The sequence below is a fragment of the Myxine glutinosa genome, chromosome 14 (assembly GCF_964187855.1).
Source record: "Myxine glutinosa chromosome 14, kmMyxGlut1.1, whole genome shotgun sequence".
NCBI classification, from domain to species: Eukaryota; Metazoa; Chordata; class Myxini; order Myxiniformes; family Myxinidae; genus Myxine; species Myxine glutinosa.
The window spans coordinates 61233936-61261552 of NC_136274.1; the positions used below are offsets into that span (position 1 = coordinate 61233936).

At 43.7% G+C, this 27617-nt stretch overlaps 1 protein-coding gene across 1 annotated transcript in view; it reads left to right on the plus strand.

Moving 5' to 3' along the window:
• The window catches only part of LOC137439825 (proprotein convertase subtilisin/kexin type 6-like), a 226743-nt gene that overhangs the window by 192275 nt on the left and 6851 nt on the right, over positions 1-27617 (plus strand). Inside the window, exons 10-11 of the mRNA XM_078768303.1 lie at positions 4127-4264; positions 13057-13194. Coding sequence (XP_078624429.1) covers positions 4127-4264; positions 13057-13194 — 276 coding nt within the window. The remainder of the gene's footprint in view (positions 1-4126; positions 4265-13056; positions 13195-27617) is intronic.

Consider the following 27617-nt stretch of genomic DNA (forward strand, 5'->3'; position numbering starts at 1 on the left):
GACGAAAGAGTTGCCGTTTGGGGGCAGAATTTTATTAAAGCCTGTCGACCTCGGTCTGGAGTATTGCCACACCAAATGGGGCTTGCCATACAACTTGATCATAGATTTGGGTCAAAATGGATGCTCAACAAGTTCCACCGGCTGGGATACACTGAGTCTTACACGGAGACACAAAACTACAAATACTGCTTCCTTAATAGTAGGAGTGGAGATGATGTTCCAGATACTTCTGGCACTCTTGACACCATTGTGGAGGAAACCGATGACAGATCAATGATGAGGTTGCGGTTGATGCTGCGCTTGAGGATCAATCAGTGATGACAGCCAAAGTGCCAGCCAGTGAAAGTGAATTGTCAAGTAATGATCAGGTGGTCTTTATGGAGGTTGGGGAAACAAACGATGCAGTCACTCAGTTTGTTGGAGACAATATAGATTTAAACATTGTCTCTATTCACGGAAACACTCCCTTTCACTCAATGGGTTGGATCGAAGTCACCTCTCCAGCACCACCTTTGCCAGATCCACAGACAACAGCAGCTTTCCCCCGGGTGAAGTTGAAGGCACTCGACAAAGCTAAGATCCTGAGAGGAACTGAAGTAAAGATTATTCCATTTACGAACAGGAAACAGATAGGAACGAACGCGATCATGTTTCTCCCCCTCGCTGAGCTTTCCTCCTCCCTGGCTCATGATCAGCCACTCCTCACTCCAGGTGACACACTCTGGGCAGCGGGGTGGGTGATCAAAGCCAACGATCCTGAGTTCCCACACTCCAACTGGAATGGCTGGATGAAGAGAATCCATGCTAATGATGCAAAGCAGAGCACACAGATCGAGTTCCTCCCAGTTATTGAAGGAGACCCTAATGACCTCAACACCATCTTCACCACTCTGAAAGAGTGCATACGGCGCGCTGGGGTCGCTATAGTGACCTTTGATCTTCCGATTTGGCTGAAGGCTGTGAATATAATAAAGCAGGCAAATCTACCCGTCATTCCAAGGTTGGGTGGTTTTCACCTGCTGAAGTCTTATCTTGGATCAATGGGTAACATCATGGAAGATTCTGGACTACTAGATGTGATCCAGTTGATCTATCCTGGAAGTACGACAGCCAACCACATCATGGATGGAGGATGTTTTGACAAGGCAATCCGTGTTCACCTCCTCATCGATGCAGCCATCTATCAACACATCATGAAACTTGCCTTCACTGAGGAGGAGCGTGGTGACATGAAGACCATGAAGACCAGCAGTTGCGTGCTGGTAATGCTGGTGCACCATAGCTCAGACAGCCACCATCCACTCTTCTTAACCACATCAAACGGCTCTTATGACGTCCGAAAGATCAAAGAATCTCTCTCCGAAACACAGAAGAGCTTCCTGCTCTTCTGTCACGCCTTCACGGGGTGTGATACGGTTTCTGCAATCGCTGGTCATGGGAAAACAACTCTATTTGCCAGGTAATAATGATAATACTACTATTACGTCGGCAAATAATACTAATACTAATAATAATAATAATTATAATCATTGTCATCATAGTATAAATGTTAAAAATAATAATTATTTTATTTCTGTTTTACATTATACTTTACTTGACATAGACCTGGTGCTTTTTTTTTAGGTTTTGCGAAGGGGACGCGGCTGAGTACATCGACATCTTCCTTGACACAGAAGCCACCAAGGAAACAGTGATTCAGGCTGGTACTGCGATTTTCAAGTACATTTACCATGGACGAGATACTACATTGGGTGAAATTCGGTACAACATGTTCTCAAGGAAGGCAGCGGCAGGAGTGATCAAACCAGAGACTCTACCTCCAACAGAGGGTGCAGCTGCACAACATTCACTCCGTGCCTACCTGCAGACCCGGGACTGGATCCTTCTACAGAGCATGTCTCTGAACCCCAGTGACTATGGATGGACAATAGGTGTGCATGGGTATGAGCCAGTTCCAACACTGGACCCCACGGCTCCTGAGGAGCTATTGCAGTTCACGAGCTGTAATTGTCATGGAGATTGCAGCAACCGGCGATGCAGCTGCAAGAAGAATGGGGTCACGTGCATCTCGGCCTGTGGAGTCTGTAATGGCATTACATGCAGAAACTGCAGTCATGATGTTGTTGAGTCTGAAGAAGACATAGACAATGACTGTTGAAACTTCTGACATTGTGAATGAGAAATAACTCTTGAGTATTATATATGTATGTGAAATAAAAGCTACTTTGTGTGTAAATGTAAAAGTGAAAATATAAATGTTAACAATCAACTCAGAATCATGAAAAACCCTTATTTGACCCCTCATAAGTTACTTAAGGGCCGATTAAAAAAAATAAAAATTCTCGAAAATAATTTTTCGGTACCCGAATTCAACAGCTTTTTTTCTGGGTTTCCCACGGGAGTTGAACTTCAACATTTTAACACATGTTATTACACACCTTTACAAACATATTGGTGAAGAAATTTTTTGGTAACAATTTAGTTAACAGATTTGTGAAATATCTCATAAAATGCCCTTACTACAAGGATTTGCCTGTATTTGGCTCCATTAATTGTCCCTCTATCCTCACATGTCTCCCAGTCCCTGCCGCTGAAAAGCATCCCCATAGCATGATGCTGCCAGCACCATGCTTCATGGTAGGGATAGTGTTAGATGGATGATGAGCTGTGCTCGGTTTCTGCCAGAGGTAGGGCTTTGCATTTAGGCCAAAGAGTTCAATTTTCCTCGCATAAGACCACATAATATTTTGCCTCATGCTCTGAGAGTCTTCCGCCCTGTGAGTGCTCATTTGCAAACTCCAGGCGTGCTGTCATGTGCTTTTTTTATTCGCCTGGCCACTCTCCCATAAAGCCTAGATTTGTGAAGTTCTGCAGAGACTGTTGGCCTTCCGACAGGTTCTCCCATCTCAGCCAAGGAACTCTGTAGTTCTGTCAGAGTGGTCATTGGGTTCTTGGTCACCTCCCTCACCAAGGTCCTTCTTGCCCGGTTGCTCAGTTTGGTCGGATGGCCAGCTCTACGACGAGTTTGGGTAGATCCATATTCTTTCCATTTCCTATTGATGGATCTCACTGGGCTCCTGGGAACTTTAAACGTTCTAGAAATTGTTATATTCCCTTTCCCAGATCTATCCCTCCTCACAATTCTATCGCAGAGTTCTACAGACAGTTACTTGGACTTCATGGTGGAGTTTCTAGTCTGACATTCACTGTCAACTGTCGGACCTTAAATATAGAAAGGTGTGTTTCTTTCTAAATCATGTCCAATCAATTGAGTTGGCCACAGGTGGACTCCATTCAAGGTGTAGAGACATCTCAAGCATGAACAAAGGAAATTGGATGTACCTGAGCTCAATTTGGAGAGTCATAGCAAAGGGGTTGAATACTTATTGACTCGAGAAATTTCAGCTTTTCATTTTTTATGATTTTGCAAAGATTTCTCATGAAAAATTCCACTTTGACATCATGGGGTATTATGTGTAGAACAATGACAAAAAAAATCGCCATTTAATCCATTTTAAATTCAGGCGGTACCAACAAAATGTTAAAAAGTCAAGGAGTGTGAATTTTATGAAGGGTCTGTATGCTTGAGGTAAGGTGCACATTTAATCATATCTCAGACTAATCACAAACGATCAAAGCTTTCACCTTGCCTCGAGATGCTACACCGGCAGCAGGTAACACGTCATGAAGCACTCTCCAGGATGGCCTGAGAGTCCCTTTACCCCTCCCCAATAAAGCATTCGTTCTTGACCTGTATTAATACACATGTTGAATTGTGCAGGACTTACAATAATTAATCAGTCATTGTATCTTTGTTACCTCCATCATTCTCCTTACACCACGGAATTCGTCACCAAGTGCACTTGGACAGCTAGTGTGGGCTTTATGGAGTCACTAAGATCGAATATTTTACCCAGGTGGGGTAAAACGACTTTCAGGACACCTTGCACATTTCAATCATATATAGACTATAGTGAGTGTGTTAAAGGTAAATTGATGTATTCCCCAATGTCATCCATTAAGAATCTTCCATCGAGTGCCTCGTGTTGTTCAATGAGACACCCTCGTGACGTGATCTCTCTGTGAGGGTCTTGTAACAAGACCACCTTGGGTGACTGTACCTCAGGCGGTGAGAAAACGTGAGGACCGCTCGAGGGAGCTTCAGAGGAGCGAGACCGCAGCGGTTCGGGGATTGGACGAAGAAATTCTCCGCTTTCATCTCAACGCGTTGCATCGAGTAAACACCCAGGAAAATATTTTGAAGGTAATGGCTTTTGAAGAGAGTGACGATCTCCTCCTTAATTGGAAATATGTTCTACGCCGCCCTCTCTACCCCTCCCTCTCTACCCCTCCACTCAATCCCCAACACCCTCCACTCACATGATATGAACATAATGTTGGTATCACACGGATTCTCACCAGTAACCATCTCTTTTGTCTTGGTGAAGCTCAAAATCAGTCAAATGTCCATTGCTCTCCTCGAGAGCTCTCTATAGGCGACCTCAACACCTGCACATGTGGTGATCAAGAGTTCAGCATTGTTTAAAAACTGATGCTCAGTCAGGTGTGTTGCTTGTAATTCAGGAGGATCACCATTCCATTCACTCCTGTGACCCACTCACTCTTCCTTTCTACCGCTGCATGCGAACAAATTAACCAGAGTTGGTCAACATCAATCTCATCAAATACCTTCCCATTCACACAGATCTGAACAGTCATGGAGTCATTAAAACACCAAATCATTGTGACATTTTCAGGGATGCCGAGCTTCTCAAGCGCTTTTCCACAAGTCATCACGGGAACTGAGCCAAGTGCCTTCCTCAAGTCAATAAACAAGAAGAACACCTTAGCTCGATACTCGTGTGACTTCTCTAGAAATTGTCGGACTGTGAATATCAGGTCTGAACAGCCTCTCCAATTCCGGAAGCCACACTGGGATTCAGGCAGTTCATCTTCAACCACTTCCTGTTGCGTATTTTTGCAAAGATCCTGGCCAGATTCTTGCCAACAACTTCAGGGAATGATGGCTCACGAGTTGTCCCAGAGAGAAAGGTCTCCCTTCTTTGGCATAAGCACCAAGACAGGGTCATACCAGTCTCTCAGGACTTCCTTTTCACTTCACGTAGCATGTAAGAGGTCGGAAAGGCAATCGAGGAACCCATCCTTGCGGCATCCATCTTTCAAAATCTTTGGCAAAATACCTGATATTCTACCTGCTTTTCCATTTCTGAGCTTCTTTTCCACCATGGTCTTCTCCAACCTGGGTGATGCATCTTCCAGTTGCATTCTCATATTCCACCGTCTCATTTTGTCAACCTCAGCCATCTTAACACAACTCTGAACATTCGGCACTTTTCACAAGTGTCAGTTCCATCTCTCTTGCTGACCTTGTCTCTTGCTGGGGATTTCCAGCTTCATCCTCGACAGTTACACATCTTGTTGGAAGCGTTCCCCTCCTTCCATGTTGCATGTCTCGTATGCACAGCCAGATCTTCAACCCACCAAATATCCCTCGTTATACTCTCTTGCATTTCTCACTGCCTGCCTGGCCTCCCAGCATGCCTTAGCAAACTTTCTATGAACCGTTTCACACCCTGACAAGAGCCACTTCAAGCATAATCTGTTTCTTTGGTGAAAAAGGGTTCCATGGTGGCAAAACCTTCGCTGAACGAGTCATGCTGTCTCCTTTCCTCACAGCCCAAGCTGTCCTCAAGTCAGGCTGTCTCCTTTCCTCGTAGCCTAAGCTGTCCTCTAATCAGGCTGTCTCCTTTCCTCGTTGCCCAAGCTGTCCTCTAGTCAGGCTGTCTCCTTTCCTCGTAGCCCAAGCTGTCCTCTAGTCACACTGTCTCCTTTCCTCATCGCCAAAGCTGTCCCCTAGTCAGGCTGTCTCCTTTCCTCGTAGCCCAAGCTGTCCTCCAGTCACGCTGCCTCCTTTCCTCGTAGCCAAAGCTGTCCTCTAGTCATGCTGTCTCCTTTCCTCATAGCCCAAGCTGTCCTCGAGTCATGCTGTCTCCTTTCCTCGTCGCCCAAGCTGTCCTCTAGTCAGGCTGTCTCCTTTCCTCATAGCCCAGCTGTCCTCTAGTCAGGCTGTCTCCTTTCCTCATAGCCCAGCTGTCCTCTAGTCAGGCTGTCTCCTTTCCTCGTAGCCCAAGCTGTCCTCTAGTCACGCTGTCTCCTTTCCTCATAGCCCAAGCTGTCCTCCAGTCACGCTGTCTCCTTTCCTCGTAGCCCAAGCTGTCCTCTAGTCATGCTGTCTCCTTTCCTCATAGCCCAAGCTGTCCTCTAGTCACGCTGTCTCCTTTCCTCGTAGCCCAAGCTGTCCTCCAGTCACGCTGTCTCCTTTCCTCCTAGCCCAAGCTGTCCTCTAGTCACGCTGTCTCCTTTCCTCGACGCCCAAGCTGTCCTCTAGTCATGCTGTCTCGTTTCCTCGTAGCCCAAGCTGTCCTTGAGTCATGCTGTCTCCTTTCCTCGTCGCCCAAGCTGTCCTCTGGTCATGCTGTCTCCTTTCCTCGTAGCCCAAGCTGTCCTCTAGTCAGGCTGTCTCCTTTCCTCGTAGCCCAAGCTGTCCTCTAGTCACGCTGTCTCCTTTCCTCGTAGCCCAAGCTGTCCTCCAGTCACGCTGTCTCCTTTCCTCGTAGCCCAAGCTGTCCTCTAGTCACGCTGTCTCCTTTCCTCATATCCCAAGCTGTCCTCCAGTCACACTGTCTCCTTTCCTCGTAGCCCAAGCTGTCCTCGAGTCATGCTGTCTCCTTTCCTCGTCGCCAAAGCTGTCCTCTAGTCACGCTGTCTCCTTTCCTCATAGCCCATGCTGTCCTCCAGTCACGCTGTCTCCTTTCCTCGTAGCCCAAGCTGTCCTCTAGTCACGCTGTCTCCTTTCCTTGTAGCCCAAGCTATCCCCTAGTCATGCTGTCTCCTTTCCTCGTAGCCCAAGCTGTCCTCTAGTCATGCTGTCTCCTTTCCTCATAGCCCAAGCTGTCCTCTAGTCATGCTGTCTCCTTTCCTCGTAGCCCAAGCTGTCCTGTAGTCATGCTGTCTCCTTTCCTCGTAGCCCAAGCTGTCCTCTAGTCATGCTGTCTCCTTTCCTCATAGCCCAAGCTGTCCTCTGGTCACGCTGTCTCCTTTCCTCGTAGCCCAAGCTGTCCTCTGGTCACGCTGTCTCCTTTCCTCGTAGCCCAAGCTGTACTCTAGTCCCGTTGTCTCCTTTCATCGTAGCCCCAGCTGTCCTCTAATCATGCTGTCTCATTTCCTCGTAGCCCAAGCTGTCCTCTAGTCAGGCTGTCTCCTTTCCTCGTAGCCCAAGCTGTCCTCTAGTCACGCTGTCTCCTTTCCTCATAGCCTAAGCTGTCCTCCAGTCACGCTGCCTCCTTTCCTCATAGCCCAAGCTGTCCTCTAGTCATGCTGTCTCCTTTCCTTGTCGCCCAAGCTGTCCTCGAGTCACGCTGTCTCCTTTCCACGTAGCCCAAGCTGTCCTCTAGTCAGGCTGTCTCCTTTCCTTGTAGCCCAAGCTGTCCTCTAGTCAGGCTGTCTCCTTTCCTCGTAGCCCAAGCTGTCCTCTAGTCACGCTGTCTCCTTTCCTCGTAGCCCAAGCTGTCCTCCAGTCACGCTGTCTCCTTTCCTTGTAGCCCAAGCTGTCCTCTAGTCACGCTGTCTGCTTTCCTCGTAGCCCAAGCTGTCCTCTAGTCACGCTGTCTCCTTTCCTCATAGCCCAAGCTGTCCTCCAGTCACGCTGTCTCCTTTCCTCGTTGCCCAAGCTGTCCTCTAGTCATGCTGTCTCCTTTCCTCGTCGCCCAAGCTGTCCTCTAGTCATGCTGTTTCCTTTCCTCATAGCCCAAGCTGTCCTCGAGTCACGCTGTGGCCTTTCCTCGTAGCCCAAGCTGTCCTCTAGTCATGCTGTCTCCTTTCCTCGTAGCCCAAGCTGTCCTCTATTCAGGCTGTCTCCTTTCCTCGTAGCACAAGCTGTCCTTCAGTCACGCTGTCTCCTTTCCTCGTAGCCCAAGCTGTCCTCCAGTCACGCTGTCTCCTTTCCTCGTAGCCCAAGCTGTCCTTTAGTCACGCTGTCTCCTTTCCTCATCGCCAAAGCTGTCCTCTAGTCAGGCTCTCTCCTTTCCTCGTAGCCCAAGCTGTCCTCCAGCCACACTGTCTCCTTCCCTCGTAGCCCAAGCTGTCCGCTAGTCATGCTGTCTCCTTTCCTCGTAGCCCAAGCTGTCCTCGAGTCACGCTGTCTCCTTTCCTCGTAGCCCAAGCTGTCCTCTAGTCACGCAGTCTCCTTTCCTCGTAGCGCAAGCTGTCCTCTAGTCAGGCTGGCTCCTTTCCTCGTAGCCCAAGCTGTCCTCTAGTCATGCTGTCTCCTTTCCTCGTAGCCTAAGCTGTCCTCGAGTCAGGCTGTCTCCTTTCCTCGTAGCCCAAGCTGTCCTCTAGTCACGCTGTCTCCTTTCCTCATTGCCAAAGCTGTCCTCTAGTCAGGCTGTCTCCTTTCCTCATCGCCCAAGCTGTCCTCTAGTCACGCAGTCTCCTTTCCTCTTAGCCAAAGCTGTCCTCGAGTCAGGCTGTCTCGTTTCCTCGTCGCCCAAGCTGTCCTCCAGTCATGCTGTCTCCTTTCCTCGTAGCCCAAGCTGTCCTCTAGTCAGGCTCTCTCCTTTCCTCGTAGCCCAAGCTGTCCTCCAGCCACACTGTCTCCTTTCCTCGTAGCCCAAGCTGTCCTCTAGTCACGCAGTCTCCTTTCCTCGTAGCGCAAGCTGTCCTCTAGTCAGGCTGTCTCCTTTCCTCATAGCCCAAGCTGTCCTCTAGTCACACTGTCTCCTTTCCTCATAGCCCAAGCTGTCCTCGAGTCATGCTGTCTCCTTTCCTCGTAGCCCAAGCTGTCCTCTAGTCAGGCTGTCTCCTTTCCTCGTAGCCCAAGCTGTCCTCTCGTCACGCTGTCTCCTTTCCTCGTAGCCCAAGCTGTCCTCCAGTCACGCTGTCTCCTTTGCTAGTAGCCCAAGCTGTCCTCCAGTCACGCTGTCTCCTTTCCTCGTCACCCAAGCTGTCCTCTAGTCATGCTGTCTCCTTTCCTCATCGCCAAAGCTGTCCTCTAGTCAGGCTCTCTCCTTTCCTCGTAGCCCAAGCTGTCCTCCAGCCACACTGTCTCCTTTCCTCGTAGCCCAAGCTGTCCTCTAGTTTTCCTCGTCGCCCAAGCTGTCCTCCAGTCATGCTGTCTCCTTTCCTCGTAGCCCAAGCTGTCCTCTAGTCACGCAGTCTCCTTTCCTCGTAGCCCAAGCTGTCCTCTAGTCACGCAGTCTCCTTTCCTCGTAGCCCAAGCTGTCCTCTAGTCACGCTGTTTCCTTTCCTCATAGCCCAAGCTGTCCTCCAGTCATGCTGTCTCCTTTCCTCGTAGCCCTAGCTGTCCTCTGCGGTTTCCATCAACGCTGATCTCAGAGCATTCCACTTCTCTTCAGTAATGGCATGCCAGTGTCTGACGATGGCCAATGTTCTCTGAACCTGAGACGTAGTTGCTCCCAAAGTATCTCCCATAGGGTGTTCTCAGTGTGGTCATCGTGGTTGTCACATACATTCTGCACATCATATCTTCGTCCCATTTGCTGAGCTCGGGTGTAGCTTCCGTGTCTTTGGTATTCCCCCGCGCAATCGAAGTGAAAGCGGGGTAAAGCAAATGGTTCACTTCTATCTGTCCGAATATGTGCCTTCTAACGTCAATTTATGATCGAGGAACAACTTCATTTCCATTTAATGTTACATAATGAACACAAATCAGCAAACAAACCTGTAGTTTAGCAGCACTTTGCCTCTGAGTTTGTCCTGATCCCGCATGGTCAGAGGAGCGAGATAATTTTTAAATGGTGAAACCACTTCAATGTTTGACGCATCCCCACAGCATGATGCAGCCACCACCATGCTTCATGGTAGTGTTAGATGGGTGATGAGCTTTGCTCGGTTTCTGCCAGAGGTAGGGCTTTGCATTCAGGCCAAAGAGTTCAATTTTCCTCTCATAAGACCACATAATATTTTGCCTCATGCTCTGAGAGTCTTCCGCCCTGTGAGTGCTCATTTGCAAACTCCAGACGCGCTGTCATGTGCTTTTTTTTATTCGTCTGGCCACTCTCCCATAAAGCCTAGATTTGTGAAGTTCTGCAGAGACTGTTGGCCTTCCGACAGGTTCTCCCATCTCAGCCAAGGAACTCTGTAGTTCTGTCAAGGTGGTCACTGGGTTCTTGGTCACCTCCTTCACCAAGGTCCTTCTTGCCCGGTTGCTGAGTTTGGTCGGATGGCCAGCTCTACGACGAGTTTGGGTAGATCCATATTCTTTCCATTTCCTATTGATGGATCTCACTGGGCTCCTGGGAACTTTAAACGTTCTAGAAATTGTTTTATTCCCTTTCCCAGATCTATCCCTCCTCACAATTCTATCCCGGAGTTCTACAGACAGTTACTTGGACTTCATGGTGGAGTTTCTAGTCTGACATTCACTGTCAACTGTCGGACCTTATATACAGACTTGGCATTTAATATGGAATATTTTTTTTGTGGGGGTGAACTTACTTTTCAAAATGACGTAGAACCAAAAGTTCATTAGAATTATGTTGAAATTATTCTAGATTTTGTTAATAAGACCTTTAAAAGAAACAAAAACCACATTTGACATTTCGAAACAAATAAATTGATCCTTGAAAGTGATGTAAACTGATATCGAACTCATTTCACGGACAGTACTGTGTTAAACTTCTGTACGTTTTCCAGAAATATCTCTATAGTTTGCACATTAGCCAAAAAAAATTTCAACAAAAACAAAAGCTAAATTATGACTGGGATTACGGACAGTAAAATTACAGTTCAGTACTTCGTGTAACCCCCACGAGCATTCAGGAGAGCACGTACACGTCAAGGCATGCTGTTCACGAGATTTGCCAAGGTTCGGACAGGAATCGCTTGCCATGCAGTGCCAATAGTCTGCTGCAATTCACGAACAGAGGTAGGCTGCTGGTCCAAGTTGTCGATTTGACGCGTTAATTCTGCCCACAAGTTCTCTATCGGATTCATATCCGGGGACATGGCAGGCCACTCCATATGCTCTACACCACGGTCAGCAAGAAAGTGTTGGATCATGCGAGCACGATGAGGCCGTGCATTGTCATCTTGGAAGACAAAGTTTCCTCGAAAGGCTGCATGAGCAAATGGAAGCAATGTTTCTTCCAGAATGACCCTGTACTTGAACTGGTTCAGGTTTCCATTCAGAACAACCAGGTCAGTTTTGCCCCCTGCATGAAAAGCAGCCCAAACGGTCACCCCACCACCTCCAGCTTGGACTCTTGGCACTATACAATCTTCGTTGTGGGCTTCATGCACTTGTCTGTGCACTCGGACGCGGCCATCTTGACGATAGACCAGAAATCTAGACTCGTCACTGAAGGTCACGTGATTCCAGTGTCCTGGCTGCCATTGACGGTGCTCTCTGGCCCACTGCAATCGGCGCTGGCTGTGTTGTCTGGTCAGGCGTGGGTTTCTCAGGGGACGCCTGGCACGATAGCCTGCTTGAACCAGTCGTTGGTTGACTGGCCTTCTGGATACAGGCACATTTGTCAGTTGCTGCCACTCAGCTCTAAGCCGATGAGCTGACTTGGTACGGCCATTGCAGACTAACCGGTGCAGCTGGCGATCATCTCTCCTTGTGGTTCTGTGTGGACGTCCTGGCCTCGATATTGGAGTAGGGACACCCCTCTGAGCATTTCGTTTCAGGATCTTTGACACCTGACCTTGAGTGATGCCATACTGCCGAGCATTAGCACACTGTTTCATGCCAGAATTTCGTAAAGCCACCACTCCATGACAAACAGCATTGTCAAGTTGACGGACCATCTCCAGAGGAAGCGGCAATAACTTTTGTAGACGTGCAGCAGTTGTTTTCCACTAATACAGAACGCAACAACCCTTATATACCCGATTGTGAAGCCAATCGTCAAATGTACCTGTCCTTACATTTTGTCACGCCACCTGTGATATAATCCTGTTATTGACTTCTTGCTGCGAAAGACAATCAGTGACATGGTTCTTTCAAAACTTTCCTTCTGGGAAAGGGTAAAAGAAACTCACCAGATTGATATACTGAGTTCAGAAAGTAAACCCAAGTCAAGAAAAAATATATATTCCATATTAAATGCCAAGTCTGTAGAAAGGTGTCTTTCTTTCTAAATCATGTCCAATCAATTGAGTTGGCCACAAGTGGACTCCATTCAAGGTGTAGAGACATCTCAAGCATGAACAAAGGATATTGGATGCACCTTTGCTCAATTTGGAGAGTCATAGCAAAGGGGTTGAACACTTATTGACTCGAGAAATTTCAGCTTTCCATTTTTTATGATTTTGTAAAGATTTCTCATGAAAAATTCCACTTTGACATCATGGGGTATTATGTGTAGAACAATGACCAAAAAAATCGCCATTTAATCCATTTTAAATTCAGGCGGTACCAACAAAATGTTAAAAAGTCAAGGGGTGTGAATTTTATGAAGGGTCTGTATGCTTGAGGTAAGGTGCACATTTAATCATATCTCAGACTAATCACAAACGATCAAAGCTTTCACCTTGCCTCGAGATGCCACACCGGCAGCAGGTAACGTGTCATGAAGCACACTCCAGGATGGCCTGAAAGTCCCTTTACACCTCCCCAATAAAGCATTCGTTCCTGACCTGTATTAATACACATGTTGAATTGTGCAGGACTTACAATAATTAATCAGTCATTGTATCTTTGTTACCTCCATCATTCTCCTTACACCACGGAATTCGTCACCAAGTGCACTTGGACAGCTTGTGTGGGCTTTATGGAGTCACAAAGAACGAATATTTTACCCAAGTGGGGTAAAACGACTTTCGGGACACCTTGCACATTTCAATCATATATAGACTATAGTGAGTGTGTAAAAGGTAAATTGATGTATTCCCCAATGTCGTCCATTAAGAATCTTCCATCGAGTGCCTCGTGTTGTTCAATAAGACACCCTCGTGACGTGATCTCTCTGTGAGGGTCTTGTAACAAGACCACCTTGGGTGACTGTACCTCAGGAGGTGAGAAAACGTGAGGACCGCTCGAGGGAGCTTCAGAGGAGCGAGACCGCAGCGGTTCGGGGATTGGACGAAGAAATTCTCCACTTTGATCTCAGCAAGTTGCATCCAGTAAACACCCAGGAAAATATATTGAAGGTAATGGCTTTTGAAGAGAGTGACGATCTCCTCCTTAATTGGAAATATGTTCTACGCCGCCCTCTCTACCCCTCCACTCAATCCCCAACACCCTCCACTGACATGATCTGAATATAATGTTGGTATCACACGGATTCTCACCAGTAACCATCTCTTTTGTCTTGGTGAAGCTCAAAATCTGTTAAATGTCCATTGCTCTCCTCGAGAGCTCTCCATTGGCGACCTCAACACCTGCACATGTGGTGATCAAGAGTTCAGCATTGTTTAAAAACTGATACTTAGTCAGGTGTGTTGCTTGTAATTCTGGAGGATCACCATTCCATTCACCCCTGTGACCCTTTCTACCGCTGCATGCGAACAAGTTAACCAGAGTCGGTCAACATCAATCTCATCAAATACTTTCCCATTCACACAGATCTGAACAGTCATGGAGTCATTAAAACACCAAATCATTGTGACAACATTTTCAGGGATGCCGAGCTTCTCAAGCGCTTTTCCACAAGTCATCACGGGAACCGAGCCAAGTGCCTTCCTCAAGTCAATAAACAAGAAGAACACCTTAGCTCGATACTCGTGTGACTTCTCTAGAAATTGTCGGACTGTGAATATCAGGTCTGAACAGCCTCTCCCATCCCGGAAGCCACACTGGGATTCAGGCAGTTCATCTTCCACCACTTCCTGTTGTGTATTTTTGCAAAGATCCTGGCCAGATTCTTGCCAACAACTTCAGGGAATGATGGCTCATTAGTTGTCATGAAGAGAAAGGTCTCCCTTCTTTGGCATAAGCACCAAGACAGGGTCATACCAGTCTCTCAGGACTTCCTTTTCACTTCACGTAGCATGTATGAGGTCAGAAAGGCAATCGAGGAACCCATCCTTGCGGCATCCATCTTTCAAAATCTTTGGCAAAATACCTGATATTCTACCTGCTTTTCCATTTCTGAGCTTCTTTTCCACCATGGTCTTCTCCAACCTGGGTGATGCATCTTCCAGTAGCATTCTCATATTCCACCATCTCATTTTGTCAACCTCAGCCATCTAAACACAACTCTGAACATTCGGCACTTTTCACAAGTGTCAGTTCCATCTCTTTTGCTTACCTTGTCTCTTGCTGGGGATTTCCATCTTCATCCTCGACAGTTACACATCTTGATGGAAGCGTTCCCCTCCTTCCATGTTGCATGTCTCGTGTGCACAGCCAGATCTTCTACCCACCAAATATCCCTCGTTATACTCCCCTGCGTTTCTCACTGCCTGCCGAGCCTCTCAGCATGCCTTAGAAAACTTTCTATGAACCGCTTCACACCCTGACAAGAGCCACTTCGAGCATAATCTGTTTCTTTGGTGAAAAAGGGTTCCATGATGGCAAAACCTTCGCTGAACTAGTCACGCTGTCTCCTTTCCTCATAGCCCAAGCTGTCCTCTAGTCACACTGTCTCCTTTCCTCATAGCCCAAGCTGTCCTCGAGTCATGCTGTCTCCTTTCCTCGTAGCCCAAGCTGTCCTCTAGTCAGGCTGTCTCCTTTCCTCGTAGCCCAAGCTGTCCTCTCGTCACGCTGTCTCCTTTCCTCGTAGCCCAAGCTGTCCTCCAGTCACGCTGTCTCCTTTGCTAGTAGCCCAAGCTGTCCTCCAGTCACGCTGTCTCCTTTCCTCGTCGCCCAAGCTGTCCTCTAGTCATGCTGTCTCCTTTCCTCATCGCCAAAGCTGTCCTCTAGTCAGGCTCTCTCCTTTCCTCGTAGCCCAAGCTGTCCTCCAGCCACACTGTCTCCTTTCCTCGTAGCCCAAGCTGTCCTCTAGTCACGCTGTCTACTTTCCTCGTAGCCCAAGCTGTCCTCTAGTCAGGCTGTCTCCTTTCCTCGTAGCCCAAGCTGTCCTCTAGTCAGGCTGTCTCCTTTCCTCGTAGCCCAAGCTGTCCTCTAGTCACGCAGTCTCCTTTCCTCGTAGCCGAAGCTGTCCTCTAGTCACGTTGTCTCCTTTCCTCATAGCGCAAGCTGTCCTCTAGTCAGGCTGTCTCCTTTCCTCGTAGCCCAAGCTGTCCTCTAGTTACGCTGTCTCCTTTCCTCATAGCCTAAGCTGTCCTCGAGTCAGGCTGTCTCCTTTCCTCATAGCCCAAGCTGTCCTCTAGTCACGCTGTCTCCTTTCCTCACAGCCCAAGCTGTCCTCTAGTCAGGCTGTCTCCTTTCCTCATCGCCCAAGCTGTCCTCAAGCCATGCTGTCTCCTTTCCTCGGAGCCCAAGCTGTCCTCTAGTCACGCTGTCTCCTTTCCTCGTAGCCCAAGCTGTCCTCCAGTCACGCTGTCTCCTTTCCTCGTAGCCCAAGCTGTCCTCTAATCATGCTGAGTAATTCTCAAGGATAATTCTAAAGAGTAATTCTCAAGGATAATTCTAAAGAGTGATTCTCAAGGATAATTCTGAAGAGTGATTCTCAAGGATAATTCTAAAGTGTGATTCTCAAGGATAATTCTAAAGAGTAATTCTCAAGGATAATTCTAAAGAGTGATTCTCAAGGATAATTCTGAAGAGTGATTCTCAAGGATAATTCTGAAGAGTAATTCTCAAGGATAATTCTGAAGAGTGATTCTCAAGGATAATTCTAAAGAGTGATTCTCAAGGATAATTCTGAAGAGTAATTCTCAAGGATAATTCTAAAGAGTAATTCTCAAGGATAATTCTAAAGTGTGATTCTCAAGGATAATTCTAAAGTGTGATTCTAAATTGTAATTCTAAAGAGTAATTCTCAAGGATAATTCGAAGGTGTGATTCTAAAGTGTAATTCTGAAGGGTAATTCTAAAGGGTAATTCTAAAGAGTAATTCTCAAAGGTAATTCTAAAGTGTGATTCTAAAGGATAATTCTAAATGGTAATTCTAAAGGGTAATTCTAAAGAGTAATTCTAAAGGGTAATTCAAAAGGGTAATTCAAAAGGGTAATTCTAAAGAGTAATTCTAAAGGGTAATTCAAAAGGGCAATTTTAAAGGATAATTCTAAATGGTAATTACAATGGGTAATTCTAAAGGGTAATTCTAAAGGGTAATTCTAAAGAGCAATTCTAAAGGGTAATTTTAAAGGGTAATTTTAAAGGATAATTCTAAATGGTAATTACAATGGGTAATTCTAAATTGTGATTCTAAAGGATAATTCTCAAGGGTAATTCTAAAGTGTGATTCTAAAGGATAATTCTAAAGGGTGATTCTAAAGGGTAATTTTAACGGATCATTCTAAAGAGTAATTCTAAAGTTTGATTCTAAAGAGTAATTCTCAAGGGTAATTCTAAAGGGTAATTCTAAAGGGTAATTCTCAAGGGTAATTCTAAACGGGAATTCTAAAGGGTAATTCTCAAGGGTAATTCTAAAGTGTGATTCTAAAGGATAATTCTAAAGGGTGATTCTAAAGGGTAATTCTAAAGGGTAATTCTAAAGTGCGATTCTAAAGGATAATTCTAAAGGGTGATTCTAAAGGGTAATTTTAACGGATAATTCTAAACAGTAATTCTAAAGTTTGATTCGAAAGAGTAATTCTCAAGGGTAATTCTAAAGGGTAATTCTCAAGGGTAATTCTAAAGGGTAATTCTAAAGGGTAATTCTAAAGGGTAATTCTAAAGAGTAATTCTCAAGGATAATTCTAAAGGGTAATTCTAAAGGATAATTGTAAATAGTAATTCCAAAAGGTAATTCTCAAGGGTAATTCTGAAGTGTAATTCTCAAGGATAATTCCAAAGTGTGATTCTCAAGGATAATTCTAAAGAGTAATTCTCAAGGATAATTCTAAAGTGTGATTCTCAAGGATAATTCTAAAGTGTTATTCTAAAGTGTAATTCTAAAAGGTAATTCTCAAGGGTAATTCTAAAGAGTAATTCTAAAGAGTAATTCTCAAGGGTAATTCTAAAGTGTGATTCTAAAGGATAATTCTAAAGGGTAATTCTAAATGGTAATTCTAAAGAGTAATTCTCAAGGGTAATTCTAAAGGATAATTTTAACGGATAATTCTAAATGGTAATTCCAAAAGGTAATTCCAAAGAGTAATTCTAAAGGGTAATTCTTAAGGGTAATTTTAAAGGATAATTCTAAATGGTAATTACAATGGGTAATTCTAAAGGGTAATTCTAAAGGGTAATTCTAAAGAGCAATTCTAAAGGGTAATTTTAAAGGATAATTCTAAATGGTAATTACAATGGGTAATTCTAAAGTGTGATTCTAAAGGATAATTCTCAAGGGTAATTCTAAAGTGTGATTCTAAAGGATAATTCTAAAGGGTGATTCTAAAGGGTAATTTTAACGGATAATTCTAAAGAGTAATTCTAAACTTTGATTCTAAAGAGTAATTCTCAAGGGTAATTCTAAAGGGTAATTTTGAAGGATAATTCTAAATGGTAATTACAATGAGTAATTCTAAAAGGTAATCCTAAAGAGTAATTCTAAAGGGTAATTCTAAAGTGTGATTCTAAAGGATAATTCGAAAGGGTAATTCGAAAGGGTAATTCTCAAGTGTGATTCTAAAGGATAATTCTAAAGTGTAATTCTAAAGGGTAAGTCGAAAGAATAATTTTCAAGGGTAATTCTAAAGTGTGATTCTAAAGGATAATTCTCAAGGGTAATTCTAAAGTGTGATTCTAAAGGATAATTCTAAAGGGTGATTCTAAAGGGTAATTTTAACGGATAATTCGAAAGGGTAATTCCAAAAGGTAATTCTAAAGAGTAATTCTTAAGGGTAATTCTAAAGGGTAATTTTAAAGTTTAATTCTAAATGGTAATTACAATGGGTAATTCTAAAGGGTTATTCTAAAGGGTAATTCTAAAGGGTAATTCTAAAGGATAATTCTAAATGGTAATTCCAAAAGGTAATTCTCAAGGGTAATTCTAAAGAGTAATTCCAAAGGGTAATTCTCTCCCTTCTTCTCTCTTCTTCTCTCCCTTTGTCTCCTTCACCACGACTTTTTCGTTCGACCATTCATCCTACGAGCTAGCCCATGTCACCTTCACTCTGTCAGAAAACACTCTTCATTTCTTCTGCCTCTACCGACCTCCACCTAACCGGAAAAACAAGCTTACTGACTCTATGTTCGTGACCCAGCTTCCTAATCTGCTCGACCACTGCAATACTCTTCCTGGTTTCGTCTTGATTCTTGGAGATTTCAACGTCCACTACGACCAACCAGAACATCCTCTCACTTCAAAGATCATTGACCTCTTTTCTACTTTTAGTCTGTCTCAGTCTGTCTCCCAACCTACACACGTTAAAGGACACATCCTGGATTGGTTAGTGCACAGATGCGATGATCAGTTGGTGCAGTCCACGTCAGTGACCTGTGCTATCACCTCGGACCACTTCTGTGTTACCAGCCACCTGAGTATTGCTGTTCCTCGTCTTCAGCCCACCTTCATCACTGCCCGCAACATTCATGCCATCGACCGTTCTGCCTTTAAAGAGGACCTTCACACCCGTCTCTCTGGCCGTTCCTATGTCACTGCAGAAGACCTCGACTGTTGCCTCCGCACAGCGTTGGACTGTCATGCTCCAGCGACACGGCGCGCCGTTCCCAGACGTAGGAGTACTCCATGGTTCAGCGCAGTCAGCGACGAAGTCAGGGCTGCCAAAGAGGAACGACGACGTGCCGAGAGACAGTGGCTGAAGACTGGCCTCACAGTCCATAAACAGTTGTATAACATAGCTAAAAGACTCGTCATAAAAATCATTCTGAAAGCAAAAACGTCATATATTTCTGATCGGATTACTAGGAGCTCCTCCTGCAAGCATCTGTTCAGCATTACCAACCGCCTGTTTGCCACCAAAAATAAATCCGTTCTTCCCACTGTATTTCCTCAAAACGAACTACCCCAACGCTTCCTGCATTTCTTTCACAATAAAATTCAGTCAATAAGAAACAATCTTGACAAGCAGTCACTCCTTTCCTTCGATGATGCTGAACACTGCTTTCACGGACGACCTCTTCGTTCGTTTACTCCTGTTACTGAGGAAAGTGTCAAATGTACAATCCTCAAGTCAAACATAAAAACATGTGATCTCGACCCCCTTCCCACCGATTTGTTCATCGAGTGTTTGGACACCCTCCTCCCATTTATTACTGCAGTTATCAATGATTCTCTGACTACGGGTTCATTTCCGCTTCTCTTTAAACAAGCTCTTGTTAAACCACTTCTTAAAAAGCCCACCCTTGACCTTAACGACATGAAAAATTACCGTCCTATCTCCAACCTGTCTTTCCTGTCAAAGATCACAGAAAGAATTGTGCTATCACAGATGAATGACCATCTAGTTTCAAATAATCTTTTCAATTCTCGCCAGTCAGCATATAGACCAGGCCATAGCACCGAGACCGCTCTCCTAAGAATAACCAATGATCTTCTGACCTCTCTTGACTGTGGTAAGGTTTCCGTTCTTGCTCTTTTGGACTTGTCTGCCGCCTTTGACACGATTGACCATAGTGTCTTAATTCGTCGTCTTGAAATCACATTTGGTATAACTGGTACTCCACTTTCTTGGCTGATGTCCTATCTTACTGATAGAGTGCAAACAGTTGTTGTCAATGGCCAGAAATCAGCCCCTTCTCCGCTTTCCTTTGGCGTTCCCCAGGGCTCAGTCCTGGGACCTATCCTCTTTCTTTTGTACACTCAGCCTCGATTTGATCTTGTTGCCAGACATTCAGTTGATCACCACGCCTTTGCGGACGACAATCAGCTGTACAAAGGAAGCACGATTCAACAAATCGTGCCCACTGTTGAAGTGTTAGAAGGCTGTATTGCCGATGTGAAGGCGTGGATGACCCAAAACAAACTTCAGCTGAACGATGCTAAAACAGAGTCTATGATTGTAAGATCGCACAGATGTCCTCTACAATGTTCACTTCCTACCACTATTCATGTTGGTGAAACCGATGTAAACTTTGTTTCGTCGACCAAGAACCTTGGTGTGGTTTTCGACTGCAACATGACATTTTCCAAGCAAGTACTTCAAACTTGCAAATCAGCATACTTTCAGCTGCGAAAGATCGCATCCATTCGCCACTTTCTTACTCGTCAAGCTGCTCTAACTCGGGTCTGTGCCCATGTCCTCTCAAGGCTAGACTATTGTAATTCTTTGTACTAGGGCATTGCCCGTACTATATCTGTATCTAAAATTATATCCCCCCCCCTCTATTTACATGAAATGGTTTGGTCCAAAGCGAACGGCTTGCGAGTACGGTGACAATCCCCCCCCTCTATTTACATGCAATGGTTTGGTCCAAAGCGAACGGCTTCCGGAGTTTGGTAAAGAAATCGCCATCGCGTGCACAAACGCGCAGGAAAGCGAATGAATCGCAAATTCGGTTTTATTAGTTTTAAAACATAGTTTAACGCCAACATAGTTTGCAAACGTGAAATAAATGAATACGCTCTCAAATGTGCCATCCGAGGCAGAGTGTGTCCTCCACGTTCGGCACACGCGATCGTTCGCTGCTCTCTGATTGGTTGAATCGTTTTTTGGACATAGCTCGGTAAGTAATTGTCCGATTAATATGAAACCTTGAAAAGGCACATCCTCGGGTCCCCAGCAATATACCTGGCAAGTTAAAAGTATATCGGACCCGTGGTTGTCGAGAAACAGCGGTCACAGACAAACAAACGTACAGACGTACAGACAGACAGACAGAGATTACTGGAATTATAGATAGATGCTGGCTGCCCTCAGTTTCTCTTGGATAAGTTACAAAAGGTTTAAAACTCTGCCGCTCGTCTTGTCTGTAAGGCGAAGAAGTCTGACCATGTTACCCGCTTCTTGAATCTTTACACTGGCTGCCTGTCTCTGCTCGTGTGCAATACAAAATTTGCACACTATGTTATAAATCATTGTGTGGAACGGGACCTCACTATCTCTCCGATTTGCTCACTCTCTATGAACCTCGGCGACGGCTTCGTTCAAGCGACGACTCTATGACCTTAGAGCTGCCGCGCACCAGCACCAAGTCGTTTGGCGAGAAATCCTTTTCGTTTGCTGCACCTCTGCTCTGGAATGACTTGCCTTCCTCTGTTCGACATGTTGACTCTCTTCCTGCCTTTAAAACCTCCCTCAAAACCTATCTGTTTCACAAGTCTTTCAAAGTCTAAGTCCTGTTAGTGTTTTCCCTTTGGTTTGAGGTGGGACAGAGATCGAGAGTATGTCTGTGTACATGTGCGGGGGAGGGAGGGGAGGAGGAGGAGGAGTACACGTCTGTGGGTTTTGAATGGGGAGGGAGAGGAATAGGGCAAGAGTGAAGGTGTGTCTATGTGTGTGTATGTTTGTGTGTGTGTGTGTGTGTGCGGTGTGTGTGCGTTCGCATGATAATGTAAAGCACCATGAGGGTAGTTTACTCTGCTTGATGGGGCGAAAAAAGACTCCTTTATTATTATTATTATTATTATTAATTCTAAAGGGTAATTCTGAAGTGTAATTCTAAAGTGTAATTCTAAAGTGTAATTCCAATGGGTAATTCCAAAGGGTAATTGTCAAGGGTAATTCTAAAATGTGATTCTAAAGGGTAATTCCAAAAGGTAATTCCAAAAGGTAATTTTAAAGGGTAATTCTAAAGAGTAATTCTAAAGGGTAATTTTAAAGGGTAATTCTAAAGAGTAATTCTAAAGAGTAATTCTAAAGAGTAATTCTAAAGAGTAATTCTAAAGAGTAATTCTAGAGAGTAATTCTAAAGAGTAATTCTAAAGAGTAATTCTAAAGGATAATTCTGAAGGGTAATTCCAAAAGGTAATGCTAAACGTAATTCTAAAGAGTAATTTTAAAAGGTAATTCTGAAGCGTAATTTTAAAGGGTTTTAAATGGTAATTCCAAAGGGTAATTCTAACGGGTAATTCTAAAGGGTAATTCTCAAGGGTAATTCTCAAGGGTAATTCTCAAGGGTAATTCTCAAGGGTAATTCTAAAGGGTATTTCTAAAGTGTGATTCTAAATGGTAATTCTAAAGTGTAATTCTAAAGGGTAATTCTAAAGTGTGATTCTAAAGTGTAATTCTAAAGTGTGATTCTAAAGTGTAATTCTAAAGTGCAATTCTAAAGTGTAATTCTGAAGGGTAATTCCAAAACGTAATTCCAAAGAGTAATTCGAAAGGGTAATTCTGAAGCGTAATTTTAAAGGGTTCTAAATGGTAATTCCAAAGGGTAATTCTAAAGGGAAATTATAAAGGGTAATTCTAAAGGGTAATTCTAAAGGGTAATTCTCAAGGGTAATTCTAAAGGATGACTCTAAAGGGTAATTCTCAAGGGTAATTCTCAAGGGTAATTCTCAAGGGTAATTCGAAAGTGTAATTCTAAAGGATAATTCCAAATGGTAATTACAATGGGTATTTCTCAAGGGTAATTCTCAAGGGTAATTCTAAAAGGTAATTCTCAAGGGTAATTCTCAAGGGTAATTCTAAAGGGTAATTCTAAAGTGTGATTCTAAAGGGTAATTCTCAAGGGTAATTCTCAAGGATAATTCCAAAGGGCGATTCTAAAGCGTAATTTTAACGGATAATTCTAAAGAGTAATTCTGAAGTTGGATTCAAAAGAGTAATTCTCAAGCGTAATTCTAAAGCGTAATTCTAAAGGATAATTCCAAATGGTAATTACAATGGGTATTTCTCAAGGGTAATTCTAAAGGGTAATTCTAAAGTGTGATTCTAAACGGTAATTCTAAAGTGTAATTCTAAAGGGTAATTCTAAAGTGTAATTCTGAAGTTGGATTCAAAAGAGTAATTCTCAAGCGTAATTCTAAAGGGTAATTCTAAAGGATAATTCCAAATGGTAATTACAATGGGTATTTCTCAAGGGTAATTCTAAAGGGTAATTCTAAAGGGTAATTCTAAAGTGTGATTCTAAAGGGTAATTCTAAAGTGTGATTCTAAAGTGTAATTCTAAAGTGTAATTCTAAAGTGTAATTCTAAAGTGTAATTCTAAAGGATAATTCTGAAGGGTAATTCCAAAAGGTAATTCTAAAGAGTAATTCTAAACGGTAATTTTAAAGGGTAATTCTAAAGAGTAATTCCAAAGAGTAATTCCAAAGAGTAATTCTAAAGAGTAATTCTAAAGGGTAATTCTAAAGTGTAATTCTCAAGGGTAATTCTAAAGAGTAATTCTCAAGGATAATTCTAAAGAGTAATTCTCAAGGATAATTCTAAAGTGTGATTCTAAAGTGTAATTCTAAAGAGTAATTCTCAAGGATAATTCGAAGGTGTGATTCTAAATTGTAATTCTATTGGGTAATTCTCAAGGGTAATTCTAAAGAGTAATTCTAAAGAGTAATTCTAAAGTGTGATTCTAAAGGATTATTCTAAAGGGTAATTCTCAAGGGTAATTCTGAAGTGTGATTCTAAAGGGTAATTCTAAAGGGTAATTCTAAAGAGTAATTCTCAAGGGTAATTCTAAAGGATAATTTTAACGGATAATTCCAAAGGGTAATTCCAAAAGGTAATTCCAAAGAGTAATTCTAAAGGGTAATTCTAAAGGGTAATTTTAAAGGATAATTCTAAATGGTAATTACAATGGGTAATTCTAAAGGGTAATTCTAAAGGGTAATTCTAAAGAGCAATTCTAAAGAGCAATTCTAAAGGGTCATTTTAAAGGATAATTCGAAATGGTAATTACAATGGGTAATTCTAAAGTGTGATTCTGAAGGATAATTCTCAAGGGTAATTCCAAAGTGTGATTCTAAAGGATAATTCTAAAGGGTGATTCTCAAAGGTAATTTTAACAGATAATTCGAAAGAGTAATTCTAAAGTTTGATTCTAAAGAGTAATTCTCAAGGGTAAAAAAGGGTAATTTTAAAGGATAATTCTAAATGGTAATTACAATGAGTAATTCTGAAGGGTAATCCTAAAGAGTAACTCGAAATGGTAATTCTAAAGTGTGATTCTTAAGGATAATTCGAAAGGGTAATTCTCAAGGGTAATTCTAAAGTGTGATTCTAAAGGATAATTCGAAAGCGTAATTCTAAAGGGTAATTCTAAAGAATAATTCTCAAGGGTAATTCTAAAGTGTGATTCTAAAGGATAATTATCAAGGGTAATTCTAAAGTGTGATTCTCAAGGATAATTCTAAAGGGTGATTCTAAAGGGTAATTTTAACACATAATTCTAAAGGGTAATTCCAAAAGGTAATTCTAAAGAGTAATTCTAAAGGGTAATTCTAAAGGGTAATTTTAAAGGGCTTGATCTCTGATCCAATGGCTTGATCTCTGATCATCAATTTGGTTTCAGACCAGGTCACTCTACTCTGGACATGCTGCTTCTGCTGTCTCAACAATGAATGGAGGTCCTCAATGCCAAACAGGAAATTAGAGCTGTCTCCCTCGACATATCACGTGCCTTCGACACGGTCTGGCACCCCGCTCTGCTCACCAAACTCTCCTCCTTTGGTATCCATGGAAATCTCCACGCATGGCTGGCGGACTTCCTCTCTAGTCGTCGTCAACGTGTGGCCCTGAATGGGTTTCTCTCATCTCCTCTTCCTGTTCAGGCTGGAGTTCCCCAAGGCAGTGTTCTGGGTCCCGTGCTTTTTCTGGTCTTCATCAATGATCTCTCTGACTCTCTTGAAAATCCTCTTTATCTCTTTGCTGATGACTCCACTCTCTGCCGCTCCATTCCTCTTCCCTCAGATCGGCAGTCTGCAGCCTCCTCACTCTCTGAAGACTTGGACAAAATCACAGACTGGTCAAACAAGCCGAACATGTCTTTCAATCCTGACAAATCTCACACTCTTACTATGTCTCTCCGAAAAGATCGACTGGACAACCCTCCCATCTACTTTCTCAACAATCCTCTCCAAGAAGTTCTGTCGCTCAAGCTTTTGGGTCTCACTATCTGCCATGATCTTTCTTGGGAAAACCACATTTCCAAGCTGGCCTCCAAAGCCAGTCGCCGACTGGGCATCCTCCGTCGTGCGAAGTCCTTCTTCGGCACACCTGAGCTCCTCACCACATACAAGGCTTTCATCCGCAGCTCAATGGAATACTGTTCTCCCCTATGGGCCGGTGCTCCTGCCTCACACCTAGCTCGGCTTCACGCTGTTGAAACCAAAGCTTTCAGAATTATTGGAATCTCCCGCGATGAAGCTATCTCTGAGGGCCTTTCACTCACTCACCACAGGCAGGTAGGTGGTCTTTCTGTCTTCTCCCGACTCCTCTCCGGCCTTGCACCCCCAGCTCTCTCTGTGCTCTGTCCCCCAAATATTCCTACAGGTCTCACAAGATCTGCCAGAAACCCTCTGATGGTGAAACTGCCGAAATCTCGGCTCTCTGCTCACCTTCACTCTTTCATTCCTCTTTTCTCCCGCCTCTGGAACAAACTCCCTCACTCCCTTCAATCCCACTCCTCCCTCCAGGTCTTTAAAACAGCTGTTCACCACCATCTCTTATCTTCCCCCATCCAAAACCTTGATCTTTTCTACCCCCGCTAATTCACCCCAGATCCACCTTGTTTGAAATTCCAACTTCTTTCCTGGAAGTCCTGGCAGTGTCCATATGTTTTAAAGTCTAATTCTAAAGTCTAATTCTAAAGTCTAATTCCAAAGGGTAATTCTAAATGGTAATTCTAAAGGGTAATTTTAAAGGGTAATTTTAATGTGTAATTCCAAAGGGTAATTCTTAAGGGTAATTCTAAAGTTTGATTCTAAAGCGTAATTCTAAAGTGTAATTCTAAAGTGTAATTTTAATGGGTAATTCTCAAGGGTAATTCTAAAGGGTAATTCTAAATGGTAATTCTAAAGGGTGATTCTAAATTGTAATTCTAAAGGGTAATTTTAAAGGATAATTCCAAAGGGTAATTCTCAAGGATAATTCTAAAGTTTGATTCTAAAGGGTGATTCTAAAGGGTAATTTTAAAGGGTAATTCTAAAGGGTAATTCCAAAGGGTAATTCTTAAGGGTAATTCTCAGGGGTAATTCTGTAACTTCCTAAAAGGTAATTCTAAAGTGTAATTCTAAAGGGTAATTCTAAAGGTTAATTCCGAAGGTTAATTCCAAAGGGTACCTAAGGGGTAATTCTAGAGTTTTCTAAAGGGTAATTCTAAACGGTTATAAAGGGTAATTCTTAAGCGTAATTCTAAAGGGCAATTCTCAATAAACATTCTAAAGGGTAATTCTAACGTCAAAGAGTATTTCTAAAAGGTAATTCTAATGGGTCAAAAAGGGTCATTCTAATGGGTAACTGCAAATGGTGATTCCAAAGGGTGATTCCAAAGGGTAACACCTTTAGAACCCTTTGGAATTACCATTTATAACCTTTAAGAATTACCCTTGAGAATACCCGTTTAGAATTAGCCTTCAGAATTACCAATTAGAATGACCCTTTCGGACCCATTAGAATTACCCTTTAAAACAACCCATTAGAACCCTTTATAATTACCCTTTCGAATCACCCTTTATAACCCTCTGGAATTAAACACTGTGGGTGAGAAAGGTCTTCTTCATTTATGACAGCGGCCAACAAAGCGGCCAACATCACCGCTTTACACAAAAAAGGTGCAAAAACAGATCCTTGCAACTACAGACCAATAAGCCTTCTCCCAATTATCAGCAAAGTCATGGAATCCATCATTGCTTCGCATATGAAATCTTTCCTCTTCTCCAATGGCTTGATCTCTGATCATCAATTTGGTTTCAGACAAGGTCACTCTACTCTGGACATGCTGCTTCTGCTGTTTCAACAATGGATGGAGGTCCTCAATGCCAAACAGGAAATTAGAGCTGTCTCCCTTGACATATCACGTGCCTTCGATACGGTCTACCACCCCGCTCTGCTCACCAAACTCTCCTCCTTTGGTATCCATGGAAATCTCCACGCATGGCTGACGGACTTCCTCTCTAGTCGCAGTCAACGTGTGGCCCTGATTGGGTTTCTCTCATCTCCTCTTCCTGTTCAGGCTGGAGTTCCCCAAGGCAGTGTTCTGGGCCCTGTGCTTTTTCTGGTCTTCATCAATGATCTGATGACTCTCTTGAAAATCCTCCCTATCTCTTTGCTGATGACTCCACTCTCTGCCGCTCCATTCCTCATCCCTCAGATCGGCAGTCTGCAGCCTCCTCACTCTCTGCAGACCTGGACAAAATCACAGACTGGGCAAACAATTGGAACATGTCTTTCAATCCTGACAAATCTCACACTCTTACGATGTCTCTCCGAAAAGTTCGACTGGACAACCCTCCCATCCACTTTCTGAATAATCCTCTCCAAGAAGTTCTGTCACTCAAGCTTTTGGGTCTCACTATCTGCCATGATCTTTCCTGGGAAAACCACATTTCAAATCTGGCCTCCAAAGCCAGTCGCCGACTGGGCATCCTCCGTCGTGCGAAGTCCTTCCTTGGCACACCTAAGCTCCTCACCACATACAAGGCTTTCATCCGCAGCTCAATGGAATACTGTTCTCCCCTCTCGGCTGGTGCTCCTGCCTCACACCTAGCTCGTCTTCACGC